This window comes from Lipotes vexillifer, unplaced genomic scaffold (assembly GCF_000442215.2).
Source record: "Lipotes vexillifer unplaced genomic scaffold, Lipotes_vexillifer_v1.1 scaffold534, whole genome shotgun sequence".
NCBI classification, from domain to species: Eukaryota; Metazoa; Chordata; class Mammalia; order Artiodactyla; family Lipotidae; genus Lipotes; species Lipotes vexillifer.
In genome coordinates this window covers 153,146-174,154 of record NW_006787833.1, presented here as the reverse complement: position 1 = coordinate 174,154, position 21,009 = coordinate 153,146, and the positions used below count along the sequence as shown (strand labels likewise).

The following is a 21,009-nucleotide window of genomic DNA, read 5'->3' as shown; positions in this document are numbered from 1 at the left end:
ATAAGACAGGCATCTAATAAAATAAATATGTGAGATTCTTATACTATGTTACCAAGAGGAAAAAGTCCCTGAAAATTTCTTCCGTATAAAAATTCAAGATGAAAACAATCAAAGCCACATAGGCGCAGAATGAATATCAGCGTTTTTGAGAATCAGTAACCTAATCCTGCAAAGCAAATATTAAAATGTAACACAATAAGAGAAATAGCACCTTTTTAAAAATCAAGTTATCTAAAATGTAAGTTTGCAAAACTATTCTGCACTACAAATCTCCACATGAAATCATTTGAAAAGGAGGTAGTAACACAAAACAAGCAATTCTGAAAAGTGTAAAGTTACATGCTGATTGTAAATGCAAAGAATACAGAGCAATTAAAGCCAAAATGACACCTACATATCTATAGCAGGCCAAAAGTTCCTTTTCTTTTAAAGTCACACATTTAATAGTGTCTCTAAAACAGGCCAGGAAAGCAGCATACCTTAATATAAGGGGGAAATTTTTTAAGGACATTTTAAAGAATTAAAACAGTTTTAGAACTAAAGCATTATTAGATTATCTTCAGTGTATCTTTCTATTCAACCCGTGGACAGAAGCTTTACCATAAGATTTTTGCTATTCAATAGAATTCAGAATAAAATGAGTCTATTTCAGATCATACCCTAAAATGTTTTTTTACCTAAGTACCACAAAGGGATTGTCACAAGATGATTTTTTATTAGATGATTCCACGGTATAGGGCAGCCTTTTTCAGCCAGAGTTCTGAATGTAACAGACACCGTGTTACCATCAGATTCAATGTTATTATGTTTTTTTACAAGTGAGGCCAAGTATATACATACATTGTTTCTGATCCCTTAAAATCCTTACAATTGAAAAGCTTGACCTTGAGTAGTTAATTCAAATAAAAATAAACTTGCTTAGGAGTATAATTTCAGTGGCCTAAACATATTTCCAAAGAATATTTTCCAACTGTGACACCTACTTGAATATTTTGGGCTTTTTATATGACTACTTTATCTAGATCAAAAGATTTACCATAGCAAACTATGTCTATGTTTCCAAAAACTGTTATTAATCAAAAATGCTACCTTATAACTTGAGAGAAATAGACCTTGGGTTCAAGAAATGCTAATACATTATTAACAGCTATTATAATTCTGTATTTAGCTTCATTTATAAATATCACAATCACCGGCAGGCATCATAATGTTAAATCATTAAACTAATTTCTAAATATTGATTTCAAAAGCTTTGAACATATGTTGCAAAAAAAATTTAGCAAAACTTATTTTTAGTTTAAAAACTAACAAAAGTTTTTTTTTGCAGGTAATACACCCAATTATTTTTTTTATGATCATCACCTACCCAGGAGCTGAAAATAAATACTTGCATAGTTCTTGGAGAAAACGGACCTGGCACAATCTGAAGACAAATATTGGCAAATACCACGTGTCCCAAGTTATAGTTTAAGAAATTACACAATCCGCAACATTTCATGAAGCTGTTTATTCTTATTATTAAAACTTGGACTCAAGTAATCCTGGTTATTCTGGAAAAGGCACCTTGTAGGGATCATTTAATCATCCTTTTCGACAATCACCTCTCCGTGAAGCACCTTTCTTCTCTGACGTAACATATGAAAGTAGAGTTGTGGAAACACTTAATTGAAAAAAGAAAACAGAGAAGGTAAGCTATGGTTGGAAATTTTTTATACTTGAAACCTCTTAAACATGGCGGCCTTTGAAAGCAAGCACATCATATACAGTTGCTACTACCCCCGTAATATTTACAGGGCTCAGGGTAAGCGTACAAATGGAGGGCCACATACCACATGCCTAAATATTTTAATGCCATCAACTGTCAGTCTTTTCAGCAAACTTAAATATTTTGATAAATATATCCTCATAATGACCTGGAAGGCCATGTTTGAATTTAGAATTCTATAACTCTTCGGAACACCATGCCAGAACAGTGCTGCACAAGGAAAGCTGCCCCACCTGGCCCCTTCTCTACATTCCATCGGCTGTCCTGTACCATGAGGGGTCTCGTGAACATCGGTGTGGATGTCCAAGGCCACACAGCCCAGCTGCATCCACCCCCCTCACAAACAGCTGCCCCCTGATCTCAGGGATGTGTACACAGGTAACGGTGCTATAACCCACAGGAGAACAGACTGGGGAAGAGAGCTATGCAGTCTAGATGCGTGCTCAGTGCCATCTGGGTTGCAAATTCCATGGTCCCGGGTTTCCAGGATGTGATCTGAAGGAAGGGGGTCCTGTGTGGAGTGGTGACCAGCAGTGAGCCAGGACATGGCCCTCTATCTAAAACTGGGCCCAGAGCAAAAGCCCCTCTTGGCTGGGCATAAGGGTAGTCTGGTACACACACACACAAATATATATGTATTAGGTCAGTTAGACAAATGGTTATCCACCCTGTCAAATTTGGAGAATTATTTTGAGCCAATTTGAACCAGTACTCTAAATTACAGGGTAAATGTTGGTGCATGAACAAATTAACATCAGCTACAAACAATACAAGTATACAAATATCTCTGAAAACGATGAGCAGAATAGCCAAAACTAATGAACCTAATGACAAAACAAGCTTTGAATACTTTGCTTAGGCAACTGTGGGTAACTACTTTTTGAACTTAGCTCAAATGGAGCCAAAATGCATAAAAGATTTTATTTTTTTATTTAGGTATCCAACCTTCATTAATGTAACCATCATACTATACCTAAGGGCCTAAATATATTCAGGCCATATAGACTTAAAGCTAACTGACCGATTTTTGCAAATACTTCTATAATATCTTGAGTAGTTTAGTAGAATTATGGGCTTGAGTTCAAATCTTGATCTTATTTACTAGCTGAGAGATTTTTAAAGCAATTCACTTAACCTCTCTAATCTCTAATGGCCCCATTGATAAATGAGAACTAAAAGGAATTCTTTTGAGCACTAAGTGCTCAAAATGTACTTTTATACTTGTAATTAGCAAAGGATTTAATAAGCAAAGTATAATTAGTTGCTATTACTACTAATACTAGGTGGAAAACACCCCCCTTGGCTGGCTGATCCTCCAGCAGGTGGGGCTCTCAGGTAACTGACAGCCTCCTAAACGGAGAAGCAGCTACTGGCAAAGGCTGGTCTTCACAGGACACCTGAAAATGCACAGTCACAAGTTACTGGTTTGATGGTTTCAAACCATGATGTCTTGGGCCGTGGGTTTCCGCAGAGATGCCTCAGTGGCTGTGAGGAAAAAGGCAACCCAAGATCTGAACCTGTAACTATGATAGGACAGGTCTGGCTCTGCTCCAGACCTCCAACATTCACTAGATGTTGCGCAAAGCAGGGGAAGAAACAAGTGTCATAGGCACACCGCCCCGCCGCGCCCTCCGGAACTGGCCCTGGTGGATAATCAGAGGAGAGTCAGGCTGAGATGGGAGAAGATGAGGGGATTAAAATCACTATATGACCATCAAGGCAATTTTGATTTTGGAAAAGCTTAAAAGTTGGAGGTCCCACGGAAGTGGCCAAATTTTACGTTCATCCTCTTTATATGAAGTATTTCATATTGCGTCAATGTCGATTTTAGATTCTATAAACGTTTCTCATTTCTCTTCCCCCCCCCCCCGCCCCCCGCACTGAGCCCAGAGTCTCTAACTTTATTGACCAGGGCAAACAACAGCTTTGCCTTATCTTCATATTTCCTGCTAGTGATTATCCAAATCTGACCTAAAAACATACCACTTTGTATTTAAATGAAATGAATAGAGTCTCACCAATGCATCGCAACTACTGAAAGGTGAGGAGAAATTAGTGGAAAGACTGAGTTATTCAAAATATTTTAAGAAAAGCAGCTTTTTTATTATTTTCTAGTACACAGGGCAACATACATAAGACTAACAAGTACTCCTGGATGATCTTTCCAAGTATGTGCTTAATGAATAGAAATGACCTCAGATTTTCTTGGATAAAATGTTCATGTTCAGATACATAATTCTAAATGCTTTCAATGAGTTCACTGCAGGCTTTATCTTTTCTTTAAAAACATAAATCATACTAAGCTTATTTTTAAGTGATTTTGAGAAGGCAATCATTTGCGTGTTCATTTACTTACCTTTTTTTCTGACAACTCACCCTTCAGTTATTTCAAATCATGAATACATGTGTCACTGAACGGAGGTTTTGACGTATTTTTAAGACATTAGCTTTCCTTGTTTATTAATCTGGCATCTTATGACATCTTCTGAAAAACTTTCACAGCATATGCTAAATCAAAGTATAATACTAATAGAGACATACTTACATGGTATATACGAGGCCATGGTTATAAGAAGAAAATAATAGTAGTCAAAAGAGACATTGTATTTATTGGGAAGTCTTATTGAGAACATTCCTGTTTTCCTCACATATGGTAAGGCAGTGTATATTGTAAGAAGTTCACCAGCAACTCCAACAGGATATAAGATGATAAAAAAATTGTATCTGGAGAAAGAAAAACCTGACAGTTATTTTCTAGAATAATTATTGAATTTTATATCATGGTTCTTTTGCTACTACTTTATTTAAGCTTAAAAATCCTCCTTTCTATACATACTTATATTAACCTCACGTAACAAGGTTAATTTTTTTTCACTTTAATCATTTGCTTATTAATTTAATTATCATCGTTTTTTTTTTCTTATAGTAGTTTCCATTTTAAGTGGCAAGATCTTAATAAAGTAAGAAGTCAACTTACTTTACAGGACTGAAATAACAATACATTTTAGAGTCAGTGACTGACTGATGCAGTTTTTTAAGTATGATAAAGTATACAAGTATTATAACGATTACAGTGTATTGTAAAGTAAATGTGAGCATTGTAAGGCATTGTAAAAGTAACTGCTTTGACACCTGGAATCATACTGATTTTTTTTTCCCTGCAGCTAGTCATTTGTTGATCAAATGCTGTGTTTTTAAAAAAGACCAGTTATGATCCTAATTTTATATCTAAATCTTGAAATTGCCAAAGTCGTCGTTTGGAGACATTTGGAAAACGCTTTGTGGTCACTAATTAAAAGAATGACTATTTCAGAAAACTGATAAAACCACCTGAAGCATCAGTAACTACTAAGGAACATACTGCCTAAAATTGTTTTCATGACAAAACAAGAAAGACAGGTCGTTTCCCGAATTTGCACATTAAAGGAATAGTCAGCTTGCTTAAAAGAGAGCTGAGAGAGTTCTAGTCAAAATCCAAGTCACACTTTGTTCATTTGGATTGCAGAGCATCCTCCAACACAGAGTGGGCCCAGCATCACTTCCGCCTACAGTTAGAGGAACACTGCAAAAGTGTCCACTGGTGGACCCGCAGGACAGCCTCAAGCACCCAAGGTAATGACATTTCTTAAGAGTCTCCTTATTCCTATGTACCAAGGATATGCAAGGACAAGAGGGGACAGAGGGGGGCAGAATTATTTGCCAAAATAGATGAACTGGTAAAGAAAGAAAATGATCCTTCTACTGTCCCTCTGTGTCCTCTCCTTGCCTTGTGCATGCCACCTGCTTCCTCACCAGCCTTGTGTAGTTATGTGTGTATTATTTAAATCAATCTTTTCCAACCTCGATTTCCTACCTCAATTTAAAAGTACATAACTGAGCATTTTATATTCCCTTCTTAAGTAAGACATTCAAACCTCTTAAATTTCTTTTTAAACTTTATGCGACTCTCAGATGATTCTTTTGGGGGTAAGATTGTTCTTTATTTTATTTTTATTTATTTTTTTATTTAATTTTTATTTTTTGCAGTGCGCGGGCCTCTCACTGTTGTGGCCCCTCCTGCTGCGGAGCACAGGCTCCGGACGCGCAGGCTCAGCGGCCATGGCTCACGGGCCCAGCCGCTCCGCGGCATGTGGGATCCTCCCGGACCAGGGCACGAACCCGCGTCCCCTATATCGGCAGGCGGACTGCCAACCACTGCGCCACCAGGGAAGCCCAAGATTGTTCTTTAACTAAAAAAAAAAAAATCACACTAAGTATAAACTAGGTTAAAGCCTTAAAGACGTGATTATTTTTAATGAAATGGGAAAAAATTACACAATTTATTTGACTTTACTTGCACTTTAAAAAGGCTCAATGTCACCAACTCTCTAAGTTCTGATGGCAGCATGACAGATTTAACTACTTATTCAGAAAGAGACATGATGTTTCCTTACAGATTCCCAATTGTCATCAAAAATTTTTTGAAGGGACTGCATTTTTGAAATTAAAATGGAAATCAATATGAAAACATAACATTATGCATTTATCTATTCAGTGGGTTTTTCTAGGAACATGTCTGACAGATAAATAGAATCAAAGTATATTCAAACCATCACAGCAGGGCAACTCTATAAAGAAGAAGCCATTTTTAAGCTTTACTTGAGAATAGTTTCAAAACTGGAACATAAATATAAATGTTATTTTAGGTTATTTAATGGGGTTGGCAAATATATAGCTGATTGGGATCTTTAAGATTTTTGACATGAAACATAATTATTCACGATTATGCTTAACTGGCGTGATGTGTTATGTTAACATGTGCATTTCAAAGTTGAAAGATTTTATAGTAACCTGTTTAACATTAAGGCAACTGACAAAGGAGTTCTAACAGCAAATTTAAACATGCAATGGTAGAGTTTGGAACTTTTCCAGAAATTCAAGACATGCAAATGTATTCTAAAAGGCGGGCAAAGCATTAGAGACCATTATCTCCCGCAAACAAATTTTATAAATACAGCAAATAAAAAGAGACTATATTATGAATTAGTATTTTCAAAGGTGCTAGAAGTCTGAAAGACTGAGGTCATTCAAAATGGCACGAGATGCATTCTGGGATTAGAATCCAGCTACATTCCGAACTGCCAATCTTGCCAAACGCTTATAAATGGTAGTGCAACCTTCTTATGACAGACGAAATGTTTAAGCTCAAACTATAATTTTGAAGTATTTTGTCATATTCAAAATGATAAGCCACAAATATCTAAAAAAGAGCTAGAGAATATAAAAACGTTTGAAAGGGTATATAGTATAATTAAGAGTGATAATCCTTTGTAGGGGGAATATAGACAATTTAAAAGGTTTTTATTCTTTTAGGTTATTTATATATACTAATTTATTATATTTGAACATGTATAATATGAGTTATTTAAAAAGGAGTAATTAATAAAAAGTGTTAGCCTTTTTGTATAAGGGGAGCAAAAACAAGTCTGACACTAGTTATGAATTACCTTTATAAGCTAGCTATGGATTAATACACATATCAGAGTTTTAAAAAATAACGGAAATATGGATATTACATTGTTTTTAATATCACAAAGCAGTATTTATAGCATCAGAAAACTGGGACTAATCTAAATTCTAGCAATATAGAACTGAGTCAGTCATACTATGGAATATTATGCAGCATTAAGAGTTAGAGAGCTAGATCTAAATGGACCTGTACTGATTTAAAAAAAGATCTCCAATATATAAACAAAAATCAAGTATGTCATCCTATTTATGTTTTTTCTTTTTAAAGAAGATGTTGGGGGTAGGAATTTATTAATTAATTAATTTATTTTTGCTTTGTTGGGTCTTCGTTTCTGTGCGAGGACTTTCTCTAGTTGTGGCAAGCGGGGGCCACTCTTCATCGCGGTGCGTGGGCCTCTCACTATCACGGCCTCTCTTGTTGCGGAGCACAGGCTCCAGACGCGCAAGCCCAGTAGCTGTGGCTCACAGGCCTAGTTGCTCCGCGGCATGTGGGATCCTCCCAGACCAGGGCTCGAACCCGTGTCCCCTGCATTAGCAGGCAGATTCTCAACCACTGCACCACCAGGGAAGCCCCTATTTATGTTTTTAAAAACTCACATCTGTGTGTTCACATTGCTGTTATTAAGAAAAAGTCTGATGGTAAACTCCCAACTTTCTCTCTCCAAGGAAAGCGAGTGGGGCTCACGTAGGAGTACAAACAGGAACTTTCCATGTTTATTCTATATACTAAAACTATTTGAGATTTTTTCACAATGAAAGCATATTACTTTTGCAGCTTAATAAAAATTTTAACGAATGAAAATACTGTCAAATTCTTGTATTCTACCTATGTGGGATACCCATCTATCTATCTATCTATCTACGTATCTTATCTATCTTATCTACCATATCTATCTAATTTACCTATCTACATAGACATATATGTGATAGACGTTTCTTAACCCAACTGCCCCCCTGCATTTCTTACCACCTGGCATTTCTCACACCTGTTAGTTGTTGTATTTTCTGTCCCCTCCATCTTGAGAGGACAGAGATTTTGTTGCACTCACACCTGCACCTCAGGTATGCAGTAGGTACACAGCATATGTTACTGTTATTATTGTTATTTCAACTCTAAGTGCAACATGGAGAATGAAATGAACAAATCTATGCTGGTTTGTGATTTGTTCTCCAAAGGGCACAAATAATAAGTTGTTTTTATAATAACTTTGTAAAACATCAGTTGCTCAAAGAACACATACTTTAAAAAGGACGGAACATCTTCTGCTTTAAAAACTGTTGCTTTGGGAGGGCTACGTTTAGAACCCTTGAAATATAAATTTTGTCCTCATAACAAATAATACAATTTCAAATAAGGGTGACTTTTTTGTTTGTTTGTTTGTTGTTGTTCTGGCCGTGCCATGCGGCATGTAGGATCCGTTCCTCGAGCTCCCTGACTGGGGATTGAACCCGTGCCCCCTGCAATGGAAGCAAGGAGTCTTAACCACTGGACCGCCAGGGAAGTCTCTAAGGGTGACTTTTTAAAATGTCTGTCTCTGCTACTTTATACACACACAAAAAAATTGACATTGTATAAGATACTAAAAAGATACTAAAGATACTAAAACTTGTGGATACTAGGTGGAATATTAAAGTAATTTAAATCAGTAACTGATTGATGTAAGGGCCACTTTTAGCAATTACAAGAACAGTATGTATTTAATTCAATGAAAGTCTGTCGTGTTAAAATAATTTCTATGCACTGGAAGTTTCAAATAATTTCTTTAACATGCATTTTGTTACTAAAGCTTGCCTATTTTAAAAGTTTATTTTTAGTGTTTTAGCTTATTTTACTAACTTTGTTTTGTAGAATAAAAACTTTGTGAGTTGTCAAAAAATAAAAAATTTAAGTCAATCAAACAAAATGCCATATTTTTGGCCAAGAGTTGATTTAATGTAATTCCAAAGATGTATATTTTGCTTTCAAGGAAAAATGAATGACCAATTCAGAGGCTAAGGACACTAATGTAGTTTGTCTGGCATTGCTTTCACTCAAGATATATGTTAATATGACTGTTGCCTGGTCATTAAATTAAGCCTTTAGAATGCAAGTTATAACACTGCTAATTTCAAAAACAGCAGCCTCCTGGCAACACAGGGCTAAGACATTTTAATTCTGTGTTAGCTCAGCACACAAAACACGCATGCGCAGGACCGAGAGCAACTAAACTGTAAGACATCGTCGCCACCTGGCCCATTTAACGAAGTATGGCAAGTGGTCGAGAAGACTGAATGTGTAGAAGGAATAGCGAGTGATCTCTGTCACCGTCCACGCGACCAGAAAAAGCACCACACTCTCCTCATTCTGGATCTGCAGAATTACAGAGAAAGCCACAGCGTTGTTTAACCTTGAACTTCTTTCTCCACGAAGATATTTTCTGTTTATTATTTAGTACGTTCCTTTTATTATAACGGAGAGCTAGGGTTAGACAGATGCAATACAGAAAACGCAATGCCGTCACCCTTAATAAGTCTTTACAAACACGCGATTTAAATGTGCTCTAAGCACAGGAATGGTCAAAGTTCTATTGGGTTCTCTGTCTCACCCTTCACTCCAGCCAATAACTCAACCATCCCAGGACAACATCAGCCCCTCAAAACCAGTATGGGAACAATCTGACCCTCGGACTTTCTATTGGTCGTCAAATCATACCCATCCTACTGCAGCACTAACTCCCGAATCTGCCCACTCACTGCAGCCCTGCTACCACGGTGTCAATTTAGGACCTGATCACCTCTCATGCAGATTGCTGTCACAGCCCCCTATGTAGTGTCCACTTCAGAGGTGGACGTTTTCTCTTAAAAGCAAAACACAGAAGCAAATCAACAGAAACAAAATTGGAAGGTGCTAGTCCCGGGATTTAAAAGCTTCATGGCTTCCCCACTGCTTAACTGGAGGAAAGGGTAAAACCCTCCCACCTGAGCATGATGTTCAAGGATCTTTACAGCTGGAGCTCAGAAATCTCGACTTCTTGTGCAATGACTCAACCCCACCCCCAGCTCTCTCTGGGGACACAAAACTTTGTATTATTTCCAGAATATGCTCTGAATGTGTCTTAACACGCGCCATTCCCTCTAATTATCAATAGAATGCTCCTCCCTTTTCATTTTTTATAAATTTATTTATTTATTTTTGGGTGCGTTGGGTCTTTGTTGGGGTGCACGGGCTTCTCATCGCGGTGGCCTCTCTTGCTGCAGAGCACGGGCTCTAGGTGCGTGGGCTTCAGTAGTTGTGGTCCACAGGCTCCAGAGCACAGGCTCAGTAGTTGTGGCCCACGGGCTCAGTAGTTGTGGCCTGCGGGCTCCAGAGTGCAGGCTCAGTAATTGTGGCCCGTGGGCTCCAGAGTGCAGGCTCAGTAGTTGTGGTGCATGGGCTTAGTTGCTCCGCGGCATGTGGGATCTTCCCAGACCAGGGCTCGAACCCGTGTCCCCTGCATTGGCAGGTGGATTCTTAACCACTGCGCCACCAGGGAAGTCCCTGAACGCTCCTCCCTTTATCAATACTTTCCATGGAAAACCCTTTCTCACCTTTAAGATCCAGCTAACCACCACGGCCTCTGGAAAACTTGTCCCAAACCCCTCCTCTCACCCTGAGCAGTTACGTGCTCCCCTTCCTTGTTCTCACAGTACTGTGTTCATATCTGTGTTATAACACTTGCCAATTTCTATCAGGATTTGTCTGCCAAACTCTTGTATATCTACAGCACTCAGCTGATACACTCCTTCCTCGGGGAAGCCTTCCTTCACTCCCTAAGTCAGGCCAAGTCTGCCGGTTACTGCAATCCACACTGGCCTCTTGTTTCAAAGCACTAACACTAGTAAAATCAAACAATTATTTCTGCAACAACTTGTGTACCATCTCTCCCAATTCCAGGCTCCATGAGGCGGGAACCATATGTGTATTATAAATAGCCAGATTCCCGGCACAGTGTCAGGAACAGAATAGGCACGTAATTCATACTTGTTGAATGATTCAACATCTGTAGGGCTGCCCCCTACTCCCCGATGGTCAATACCCCTGACAGCTGAGACTGACTTATTCATTTCTGTAAATCCCAAAGTAAGCACAGTGCCAGGGATATAGAATGCACTCAATACATGCTAGTTGAATTAATTAAATATGGGTGGAAAGATGCCCATGGGATACCACTGTTGGAGAAGATTAAATAGTAAAATCAAGGAAGAGATTTTCTGTAGGATAAAAAAGAGGCAGAAGGGATAAATTGGAAGACTGGGACGGACACATACATACCACTATATATAAAATACATAACTAATAAGGATCTACTGTACAGCACAGGGAACTCTACCCAATACTCTGTAATGGCCTATATGGGAAAAGAACCTGAAAAAAAAAAAGAGTGGGTAGGGACTTCCCTGCTGGTGCAGTGATTAAGAATCGCCTGCCAACGCAGGGGACACGGGTTGCAGCCCTGGTCCGGGAAGATTCCACATGCCACGAAGCAACTAAGCCCATGCGCCACAACTACTGAGCCTGCACTCTACAGCCTGCGAGCCACAACTATTGAGCCCATGCGCCACAACTACTGAAGCCTGCGCTTCTAGAGCCTGTGCTCCGTAACAAGAGAAGCCAATGAACGCAATGAGAAGCCCGTGCACCGCAACAAAGAGTAGCCCCCACTCGCTGCAACTAGAGAAAGCCCGCGCGCAGCAACGAAGACCCAACGCAGCCTAAAAGAAAAATTTTTTTAAAAATTGGAAAACCCCAATTTATATGGCTATAAAAATGCTAATTTTTGGTTTTGCTGGTGTTTCAAAGCCATTCTACGAACGCACTAAGTCAATGTACAATCACACTTACATCCAAACCCAACCCTTTGGCCAAGGGTTCTACTTCCTGAAATACAGTTAATATTTTGGATTCCTATTAATAAGAAAGCTTTCCTGCAGGCTCAAGTAGACGACATGTTGTGTCACTTACTGGTTTTATACTGTGAGTAACGAGCCACACCATAAAGATTCTTGAACTCACTTGGACCCCAGCCACAAGCACAGAAGTAGGCACAATTCCTTAAAGAAAAAAACAAGTCAACCACTGCCCGAAATGCAATCTATGCCAAACATAAAAATTAAATCAAAAACTCACCAATTAAACAGTGGACTATCTGTAAGCAAACACACAAAAAAAATCACATGTCAATAACATACAACATAAAATAAATTCCTGTCATCGTTGGTTTTAAATGCATCTGTAGGGAGTAAATAATCAGTAAAATAAGACTAATTTTGCTCAACTGATATATTTTCAAATAAATATGGCAGTGATAGATAAACAGTGTCGTTGAAAACTTACCTCAAGCAAGGCAAATGTCTGGAAAAATTTAAGTGTCTTCTGAATACTTTTATATAAACCTTTGTGTGTTCCTTTTTCCATATAAAAACGTACCATGGCAATAGCGAGTACCAGCCACCTAGAGAAAGTAAAAGCACTTTATAAAATTCTATCACAACGAATTCCACTGCATCCTGTAAAGAAATGCCATAATTTATACAGTAATAACATGTATGAGTTATTGTCCTCTCAGTTCATTATTCTATTTTAAAAACCCTTAAGAAGAAATGACAAACATCGTTTTTACATTGACTCTTCAAGGGAATAAAGAGAACATATTCAAGATCAACTACATACAAATGTCAAGCAATGTGCATTGTATTTTTGGTCTCAGCAGATAAACTGACGGACTGAAGGAATAGGTTTCTGTACCAAAAATGAAGTTATTATAAAGCATTTAATAATTATATAAAAATTAGAGGTAAAAAGCTGTGTGTGTATAAATATGTATTTTATACAAATATATAGTATATTTGTTTATGCAATTATAGGTAAAAATCTTGAATAAGAATCATTAATTAACATTTTTATCATTTTCTCTAAATAAAAACAATTGTGGTGCCACAGAAGGGACACATATAGAAGGTCAGACATAAGCCTGCTTTTAAACAGTGTGCTTTAAAACTAGTGGTTACCAAGGGGGAGAGAGCAGGGGGGAGGAGCAATACAGGAGTAGGGGGTTAAGAGATACAAACTAGTATGTATAAAATCAATAAGCAACTAGGATATATTGTACAGCACAGGGAAATATAGCCATTGTTTCCTAATAACTTCAAACAGAGTATATTCTATAAAAATACTGAATCTCTATGTTGCACACCTGAATCAACTATACTTCAATTGAAAAAAAAGTTTGTTTTCGAAAAAGAAAAAATACATATGTCCCCTCCCCCCTTTTAACTTACACTTGTACATTAAATATAGTTGCTGTGAATTAACGGCACTTAAAAACACAAGCTACACCTGTGGAGACCAGCTTTGTCACCCGGGTACTCAATCTCCAAGAGTCACTGATGAGAGGTAATGTATTTTTCCAGTTTCCTTTGCAATTACAAAAGCACTTTGAAGTTTAAAAAAGTTGCGTCACCTGTAACTTTTAAAGATCCTTAATAATACACCCATGGAAATGAATAGCTACCCCAGGCTTTTGAAAATAAGTGGTCTCCAAAGTGTCTAGTTAAATGGATTTATGAACTATAAAATTTATAATAATTTTATACAGTTTTAACTTTTTAATTAAAGAGTACTCAATAAAATAGACAAATGGCTTAAAGGTGCCTGCAAAGAAACGAGCGACTGAGTGGGGTGAAAATGCAGACTCAATCAAACAACAAGAAAATGGCAGAGAGGCACTTCAGCCCCGGGAATCTCTTCTCCTCAGCACACAATGAGGTTAAAAACAATGACCTTTAGTGAGATAGGACAAGAAATCAGGCAAGTGCCGGAAACTACCACAAAGACCTTTGAAATGTACAAGTATTAAGGATAATAACAACAATGATAATGCTAAGTACATTTCCAGAGTGCTTCCAATGTTCCAGACACTGTCTTATATGCATATTTAATATATTAATATTTCATCCTCACAATAACCCCATGAGGTAGCGACTACTACTATCCTATTTCACTGCTGTGGAAACAGGCAGAAAGGGCCCTATAGCCAGTCAGCTGGGAACTCAACTCACCGCTCATCTCACAGTCTACGCTCTTGAACTACTCTGCTGTACTGGTCTGGCTCTAAGCATATACTGTGCCTTGGGATATTAGCTAATCATAATAATTCATGTATTTAAATTATAAGTAATTTTTAAAGTTATACAGAATGTTATGCTCAAATATTTTAACTGATAGTAGTACGCTATCAAGAAAGTTTGAAAGCCACTGTTTTATACGAAACAATCACCATGCAGAGATATCTTGCGACTTACCCTAAGGCTCAGAGTAAGTAAGTTAATGGTGGAGGTTTCCTAACCCTCACTGCTCTTCCCTTTCTACTGTGCCATGGCTTTTACTGGATTCACCTCACGGTTCCATCCCGCATTAGAGCCAACACTCAACCCTGTGCTGGGCTAATCTGAGTGTGCTAATCTGGATAATGTTTTAGGTACCTTCCAGGTTTAAAATGTTCTGATTTCATTATCCTCAATTCCAAGTCCTTACACTGCTTCTAACAAGAAAACAAAAAGCTTAATGTTTTCATTCACATTTTCCCATATACTTGTCTTTTCTTTTAGACAAATCCAAATCAGATTTTTACCAAAGACCGATTTAAGAGGTAACTGTTAACCTACCAAAGAATTCATCAAAAGATTAATTTAGATGGCAAGTTTTCTACATTTTTAAAGGCATGATATAAAAATCCATGCATTTTAACAGCATAACAAATTTTACTGTTGTCCCATAGGTGGCAGTATTGTACCAACTAGTACAGTATAACAATACTATCCCCACTCACCTGTTGGAAATAAAAGAAATTAACACTGGGGATAGAAAGGACCATGGAACTATCTATACTAACCTCTCATCTGTTTTTTGGTAAATATGGCCAGGAACTCATCTGAACTAACCCGTGCTCACTTCCTAAGCCCCCCCCCCCCCACCCAATCACAAAGGGTGAGAATCAAAGTCTCTCTTGAGGGCCCTACATTCAGCTAACATTGGGCTTCCTATATCCGTCAGTTTAGTAACTGTAATTTTAAAAATTTCCCAAAGCAACAGGAGTGTCTACAATTAGGAATTCTTTTTTGGACAGTTTTTTTTTTTTAAATATACCAGAGCTAATGATTGCCTAAATATGAACCCAAATAGACACTTTCAGTCCTTGACAAAACACTCTCTTTGGAAAATATAAACATGTGTTCCGCATGTAGAAGGTTTCTCACTTGCTTAATTCATTTATTCATTCATTCATCTTCAGGATCAATACAGGACAGGTACTGTGCTAGGTGCTGGGGAATTAGGGATAATTCCTTGGCCTCAAGGAAATCTTAAGTTACTAAGTGGAGAGAGAACACTGCAGCAACGAAAGAGATGTGGCATAACTTCCTAAACACCTTCTAACACTCACTAAATGCCTTCTTCTCGTGCCACTCTGGCTACAATTACCCTGAAAAATCTTACTGAAGGTGGAGCTCTTTCTTCTAGCTGTCTTCTGGGGCTTCTTTTTCTCCTCAGGTTTCTTGGAGACCATCTGCTTTTTGAAGAACTTGTTTTTCTACGCCTATACTCCTTTATTTCCTTAATTTCAACACCGCTTTAAAAATTTTTTTACAGCTTCAAACATATACAAAGGTATACAGAATGAGTGGTACGATGAACCCCCATTTGCCCACTGCCCTGCTTCAACCAGTATCATCTTATTAACAATCTTGTTTCATCCAAACCTCTATTCACTTCTTTCCCCACAAGCCTTCCTCCCTGATGATTGTGAATCAAATCTCATACATCCTATAATATGATTCATAAATGCTTAATTATGTATCTCTAAAAGGTTTATTTTTCATAAACATAAGTAAAACACCAACTATCCCATGTGAAGAATTGAACAATAACTTCTAAACTTAGAGTCAAGATACAAATGTCCTTAACTGTCTTATAATTTCTTAAAATCGTGATTGAAATAAGATTCATACATTGCAATTAGTCGCTGTGTGTTTTATGACTCTTTTAAATCTATAGATTTCACCTCCTCCCATCCATCCTCATCTCTCCTCCCCTCTTTCTCCTGAAATTTATCTGTTGAAGACCCTGAGTGGCTCCTACAGAGTTACCCGCGGTCTGGGTTTTGCTAACTGGATACCCCCATGTCATTTATTATGTTCTTCTGGCCTCCGTATTTCCTGTGAGTGCGTAGTTAGCTCTAAAGGATCGATCAGACAGATTCACGTTCCAGGTTAATTTCTCCGTTGTGCTGCGTGCTTCCCCAGCGAGCCCAACATTTCTGGCTGTCCCCTCTTCGTTGTGATGTTAGCACCGATGGTCATTATCCAGATCCATTATTTCGGTGCCAACAGAGTTAAGCTGAAAGGTTCATAAAAGAAAAAAAACAGATAAACTGGACTTTGGTAAGATTAGGACCTTCTGCTCTTTGAGAGACATTGTGAAGAGAATGAAAAAGCAAGCCATACCTGATAGAAAATATTTACAAATCACATATCTGATAAAGGACTTGTATCCAGACTATATAAAGAACTTTCAAAATTCAATAGCTGAAAATCAAACAACAAACCCATAAGAAGTGGGCAAAAGATTTAAACAGACCCTATACCAAAAAAAGGTACACAACTGGTAAGTAAACCCATGAAAAGATGCTCAGGGTCATTAGTCACTAGGGAAATGCAAATTAAAATCACAGTAACACAATACACCACTTAGAAGGTATAAAATTATCACGACTGACCACACCAAGTGCCGATGAGGATGTGTGGCAACCGGAAAGCTCATTCACTGCCCGTGGGGATGTACTGTACAACCACTCTGAAAAAACAGTTTGGCAGTTTCATAAGAAATCAGCAATGTCACTACCCTATGACCCAGCCATTCTACTCATAGGTATTTACCCAAGGACAATGAAAGCATGTGTCCACACAAGACTTGCATACAGATGCTCACCGAGTCATCTGTCATAGCCCCAAACTGCAAAGAACCCAAATGTCCATCCACAGATGAAGGATAAACAAGTTGTGGTAGGTTCATACATGGATCCACCTACCTCGGGAATAAAATATATGTCTATTACTCAACACTTCAAGAAATGTACATGCCTGAACCTTGGGTTTGGTGCTCTGCTAATGCAGACTATGTACACTGTGAGGATATCTTAAATAGTTTCTTTCTGCATGACGTGCATTTTTAAATTCACCACTAGGGGTAGGAATTATCCTTTCTAAACACCCACTGTGTGTCCAGCACCCTGCCGACCACTTCATATCCACTATTTCTTAATTCCTTGTAATAACCTAGCAAAGTAGTTGTTTTGCTCCCTTGACAGATGAGAAAACCCAGGGTCAGAGAGGTTATGGGACTTACCTGAGGTCGCCCAGCTAAAAAGGAGTGAAAACATAACCTTCAATGAACACCTTCCTGTACTGTTTACAGGTTAAAATCCAAACATGTTAGCGAGGCATGTAAGGCCTGTGCAGTGAGCCAGGCTCCCCATCCACCTTCCTTTCCCAGCCTACATTGCAGGCCCGCTTGCTGTTACCCCAACCGCATGTCAGCACGAGTTGTTCCCCAACTCCTGCTCCTTCCTCATCCCCACCGCTCAGTTGGAATGCGATGGTCCCCCTCCCCTGCCCAAAGCTTTCTCTGATCCTCCCTACCTGTCTGACTTGACACCTCTGCAGTGTTCATCCCGTCTTTTATTGCAATCTACAAATGCCCCAGGTAGCACTTCTACAAGGACAGGGCCTAAAATATTTAGCTTCTGTCTCTCGCTTGACCTAGGATAATGCACTAACACATGTGGGCTTCAAAAGTGTTTGTAGCAAAGCAAAAGAATTAAAAAAGAGAGAGAGACAGAGAGAGAGAAACGCTCACTTTCCTCGTCAAGCATCTGTTGTGAGCAAGTACAATAAAAATCCTCACATCCTTTAAATTACATTATTACTTAATTAAATTAATTACATCCTGTAGTTCTACTCCAGGAATTCATCCTAAACAACTAATTCAAGAGAAGCAAATTAAAGCAAAACATCATTAGAGGCATGATTTAGTCCATTACTGTACCTTAATTCTATTCCCTCTTATGTAACCATGAAAGAGTGTAATTATGAAAACTACATAGAAATATTTGGTGAAACAGTGAGTGAAAACAGAATATCCTACACAGCAGATACTGTAACTACAATACCCTATAATGTGCATTCATTCACTCAACAAATATTTCTTGAGCGCTTCACGGAGCTGACACCGTTACAGGATGACGCAGACAATAAGCAACAGAAGGAATCAGTAGAATTCATTGTACAGCTATGCAGTAATAAGTACGATAGAGAAAAATTAAGCAGGCAAGGGGGATAAGGAGTGTTTGTGAGGTTTTTGCTATTTGAATGAAGATAGCTACGAAGGCCTCCCTGAGAATGGAGATTTGAGTAAAAATCTGAAGGAAGTAACTCACATGAGCGATAACAAGGAAAAATGAAAGGCCATGCTAAGTTTATAGAATTAGGCAAGTTCTTTTCTACATTTATGTAAAATTTTATTTCTTAAATAGTATTTTGATTGTTTTCAAAACGATTACAAAAAAATTAATAAACCCTCCAAAGTTCTGCTAAAAGAGAAAAACAGAACAAGCAAATGAACAAAAAGAAACTTTGCATTAGCAGATGTAAACTAGTATATGGAGGATGGATAAACAACAGGGCCCCTCTGCCCCAACCCTCCAATTAAATCGGGAGGCTTTCTTGCATCTCATGCCTATTTCCAGAATTAATCTCACTTGGAATATCTACCCTCTACATATGCAAATCCTATCCCTTCTTCAAATCTCAACACCTTTAGAAAGCCTCCAAAGAGTTAATTAAATGGATTATTCCATTTCCGTTCCCCTTGCCTTTTTTTTTTTACATCTTTATTGGAGTATAATTGCTTTACAATGGTGTGTTAGTTTCTGCTTTATAACAAAGTGAATCAGTTATACATATACATATGTTCCCGTATCTCTTCCCTCTTTGCGTCTCCTTCCCTCCCACCCTCCCTATCCCACCCCTTGGCAAGGGATCTTCTCAACATAGGCAGGGAGACAAACAAGTTTCGGGGAAGCAGTAATTTGCTGAGCCAGGGAGGAAGGTTAGGAATGAAGTGTGAGAACACAGCTGAAAGAACATTTAATTCTACTTCAGGTCGGATAAGAGACCCAGAAAACTTCAGAGGTGGCTTGGCTAGAAGTCACAGCAGAAACACGGGGATTATTACCCAAAGAATGTGCAGCCTGAGCAAAGATGGAGAGAGCCATGAAAATAAAACTGCATGGTGTTTGAGGGCATAGTGAGTTACAGGAGATGTCAAAAGCAATAAAACTGGAAAGAGGAAATCAGGGAGATATTGCAAAGGGCCTTGAACGACAGACAGCCTAAATCCCTTCCACAACAGCGGAGGCAATGGGTGGGGGGGTCACTGAAGGCTTTAAACTGGAGTTATGCATTGACTTTCACTTTTTGAAAAGGTAACTCGGCCTTCAAAAGGGAGAGTGGCCTGGAAAGGAAAGGCACAAGACCAGTTAATAAATGGTAGGCGTCCTCGAAGTGTTTATTAACTGGATGAGACTAGCACAGAGAAGAGAGGATATTTTCAGCCTCCAGGGTATCTAAAGGCTGCAGCACACAGTGGGTACTCCATTGTTCTCCAGTAGCTTTGACTCTGTTAGTTTTCCCTTTCAACATTATAAAATTTAGTAAAGTGGAAAGAAGTAACACGGCTCTGGATTCAGACTGTGCCAAAATCCAAGTCTGACACTTGTTGGTTTGGGGAACTTGAGCAAGTTACTTCACCTATTTGTGCCTCGGTTTTCTAGTCTATCAAATGTAATATCATGCACCCCTCACAGAACTGCAGAGGACCAGAAATGACATACTACACCTAGAGTGACCGACACAGTGCCTAGCGCACAGTGAATCCTCAATAGATACCAATATTTTCATTAACTGTATTTGGTATTAAACACATAATAAGTACTCAGTACTGTGTCAAATCATTTATTAAATCCTTATCAATCACATTTTTCTATAAGCCCTAGAGAAAGTTAAAGGTATTGAACGTTTCCCCAGATTTTTGTAGATTAATAATACTTCATGTGATAAGGGGAAAATAACTTTTTTAAACGGCAACGCCATTGAGAAACGCAAGATCTTTTTCCCAGCCGGTTTTGAAAAGCGGTCGACACAAGTCACTGTGACAGCTCTTTGCAGAGAGACAGTCATTGTGTAACCTTAACTTGTAAGTCGTACTCAAAGCCACAAATAAAAGTACAGGGTATCAGTCATGGAGCCAACAAGATGCTGGACACGAGTGCTATGCTCCGATCCAGCAGGGTTTTTAGAAAACCGTCCCAAGTAAGAAGCTCTCGGGAGCACTATTACTTAAAAAACAAAACAACAACAGCAAAAAACTCCGTAGCGACACGAACAGTTAGGAACACTCTGCCCAACCATCGGCGGCACGAGGACACGCACTCCAGGGGCCGGCGGCCGAGGCCGCGGGTCTGGGCCCCCGGCCAGACGGCTCCGGGCTCCGGGGTGGCGGGACCCCGGCGTTTCTCCAGCTGCAGTAGCAGCGGCGCCCGCGGCGGCCGGGCCGGAGCCGCCTCCCCGGAGGGGCGGCCCCGCCTTCCTGCCCGGGGCTATAC

General features: G+C 38.8%; 1 protein-coding gene across 1 annotated transcript in view; it reads right to left on the bottom strand.

Annotated features, from left to right (window-relative positions):
• Positions 1-1,491: 1,491 nt before the first annotated feature.
• Positions 1,492-21,009, bottom strand: part of HACD1 (3-hydroxyacyl-CoA dehydratase 1) — a 20,114-nt gene continuing 596 nt past the window's right edge. Inside the window, exons 2-7 of the mRNA XM_007460872.1 lie at positions 12,627-12,744; positions 12,420-12,438; positions 12,255-12,343; positions 9,502-9,623; positions 4,311-4,489; positions 1,492-1,660 (exon numbers count right to left, since the gene is read on the bottom strand). Coding sequence (XP_007460934.1) covers positions 1,578-1,660; positions 4,311-4,489; positions 9,502-9,623; positions 12,255-12,343; positions 12,420-12,438; positions 12,627-12,744 — 610 coding nt within the window. The 3' untranslated portion in view covers positions 1,492-1,577. The remainder of the gene's footprint in view (positions 1,661-4,310; positions 4,490-9,501; positions 9,624-12,254; positions 12,344-12,419; positions 12,439-12,626; positions 12,745-21,009) is intronic.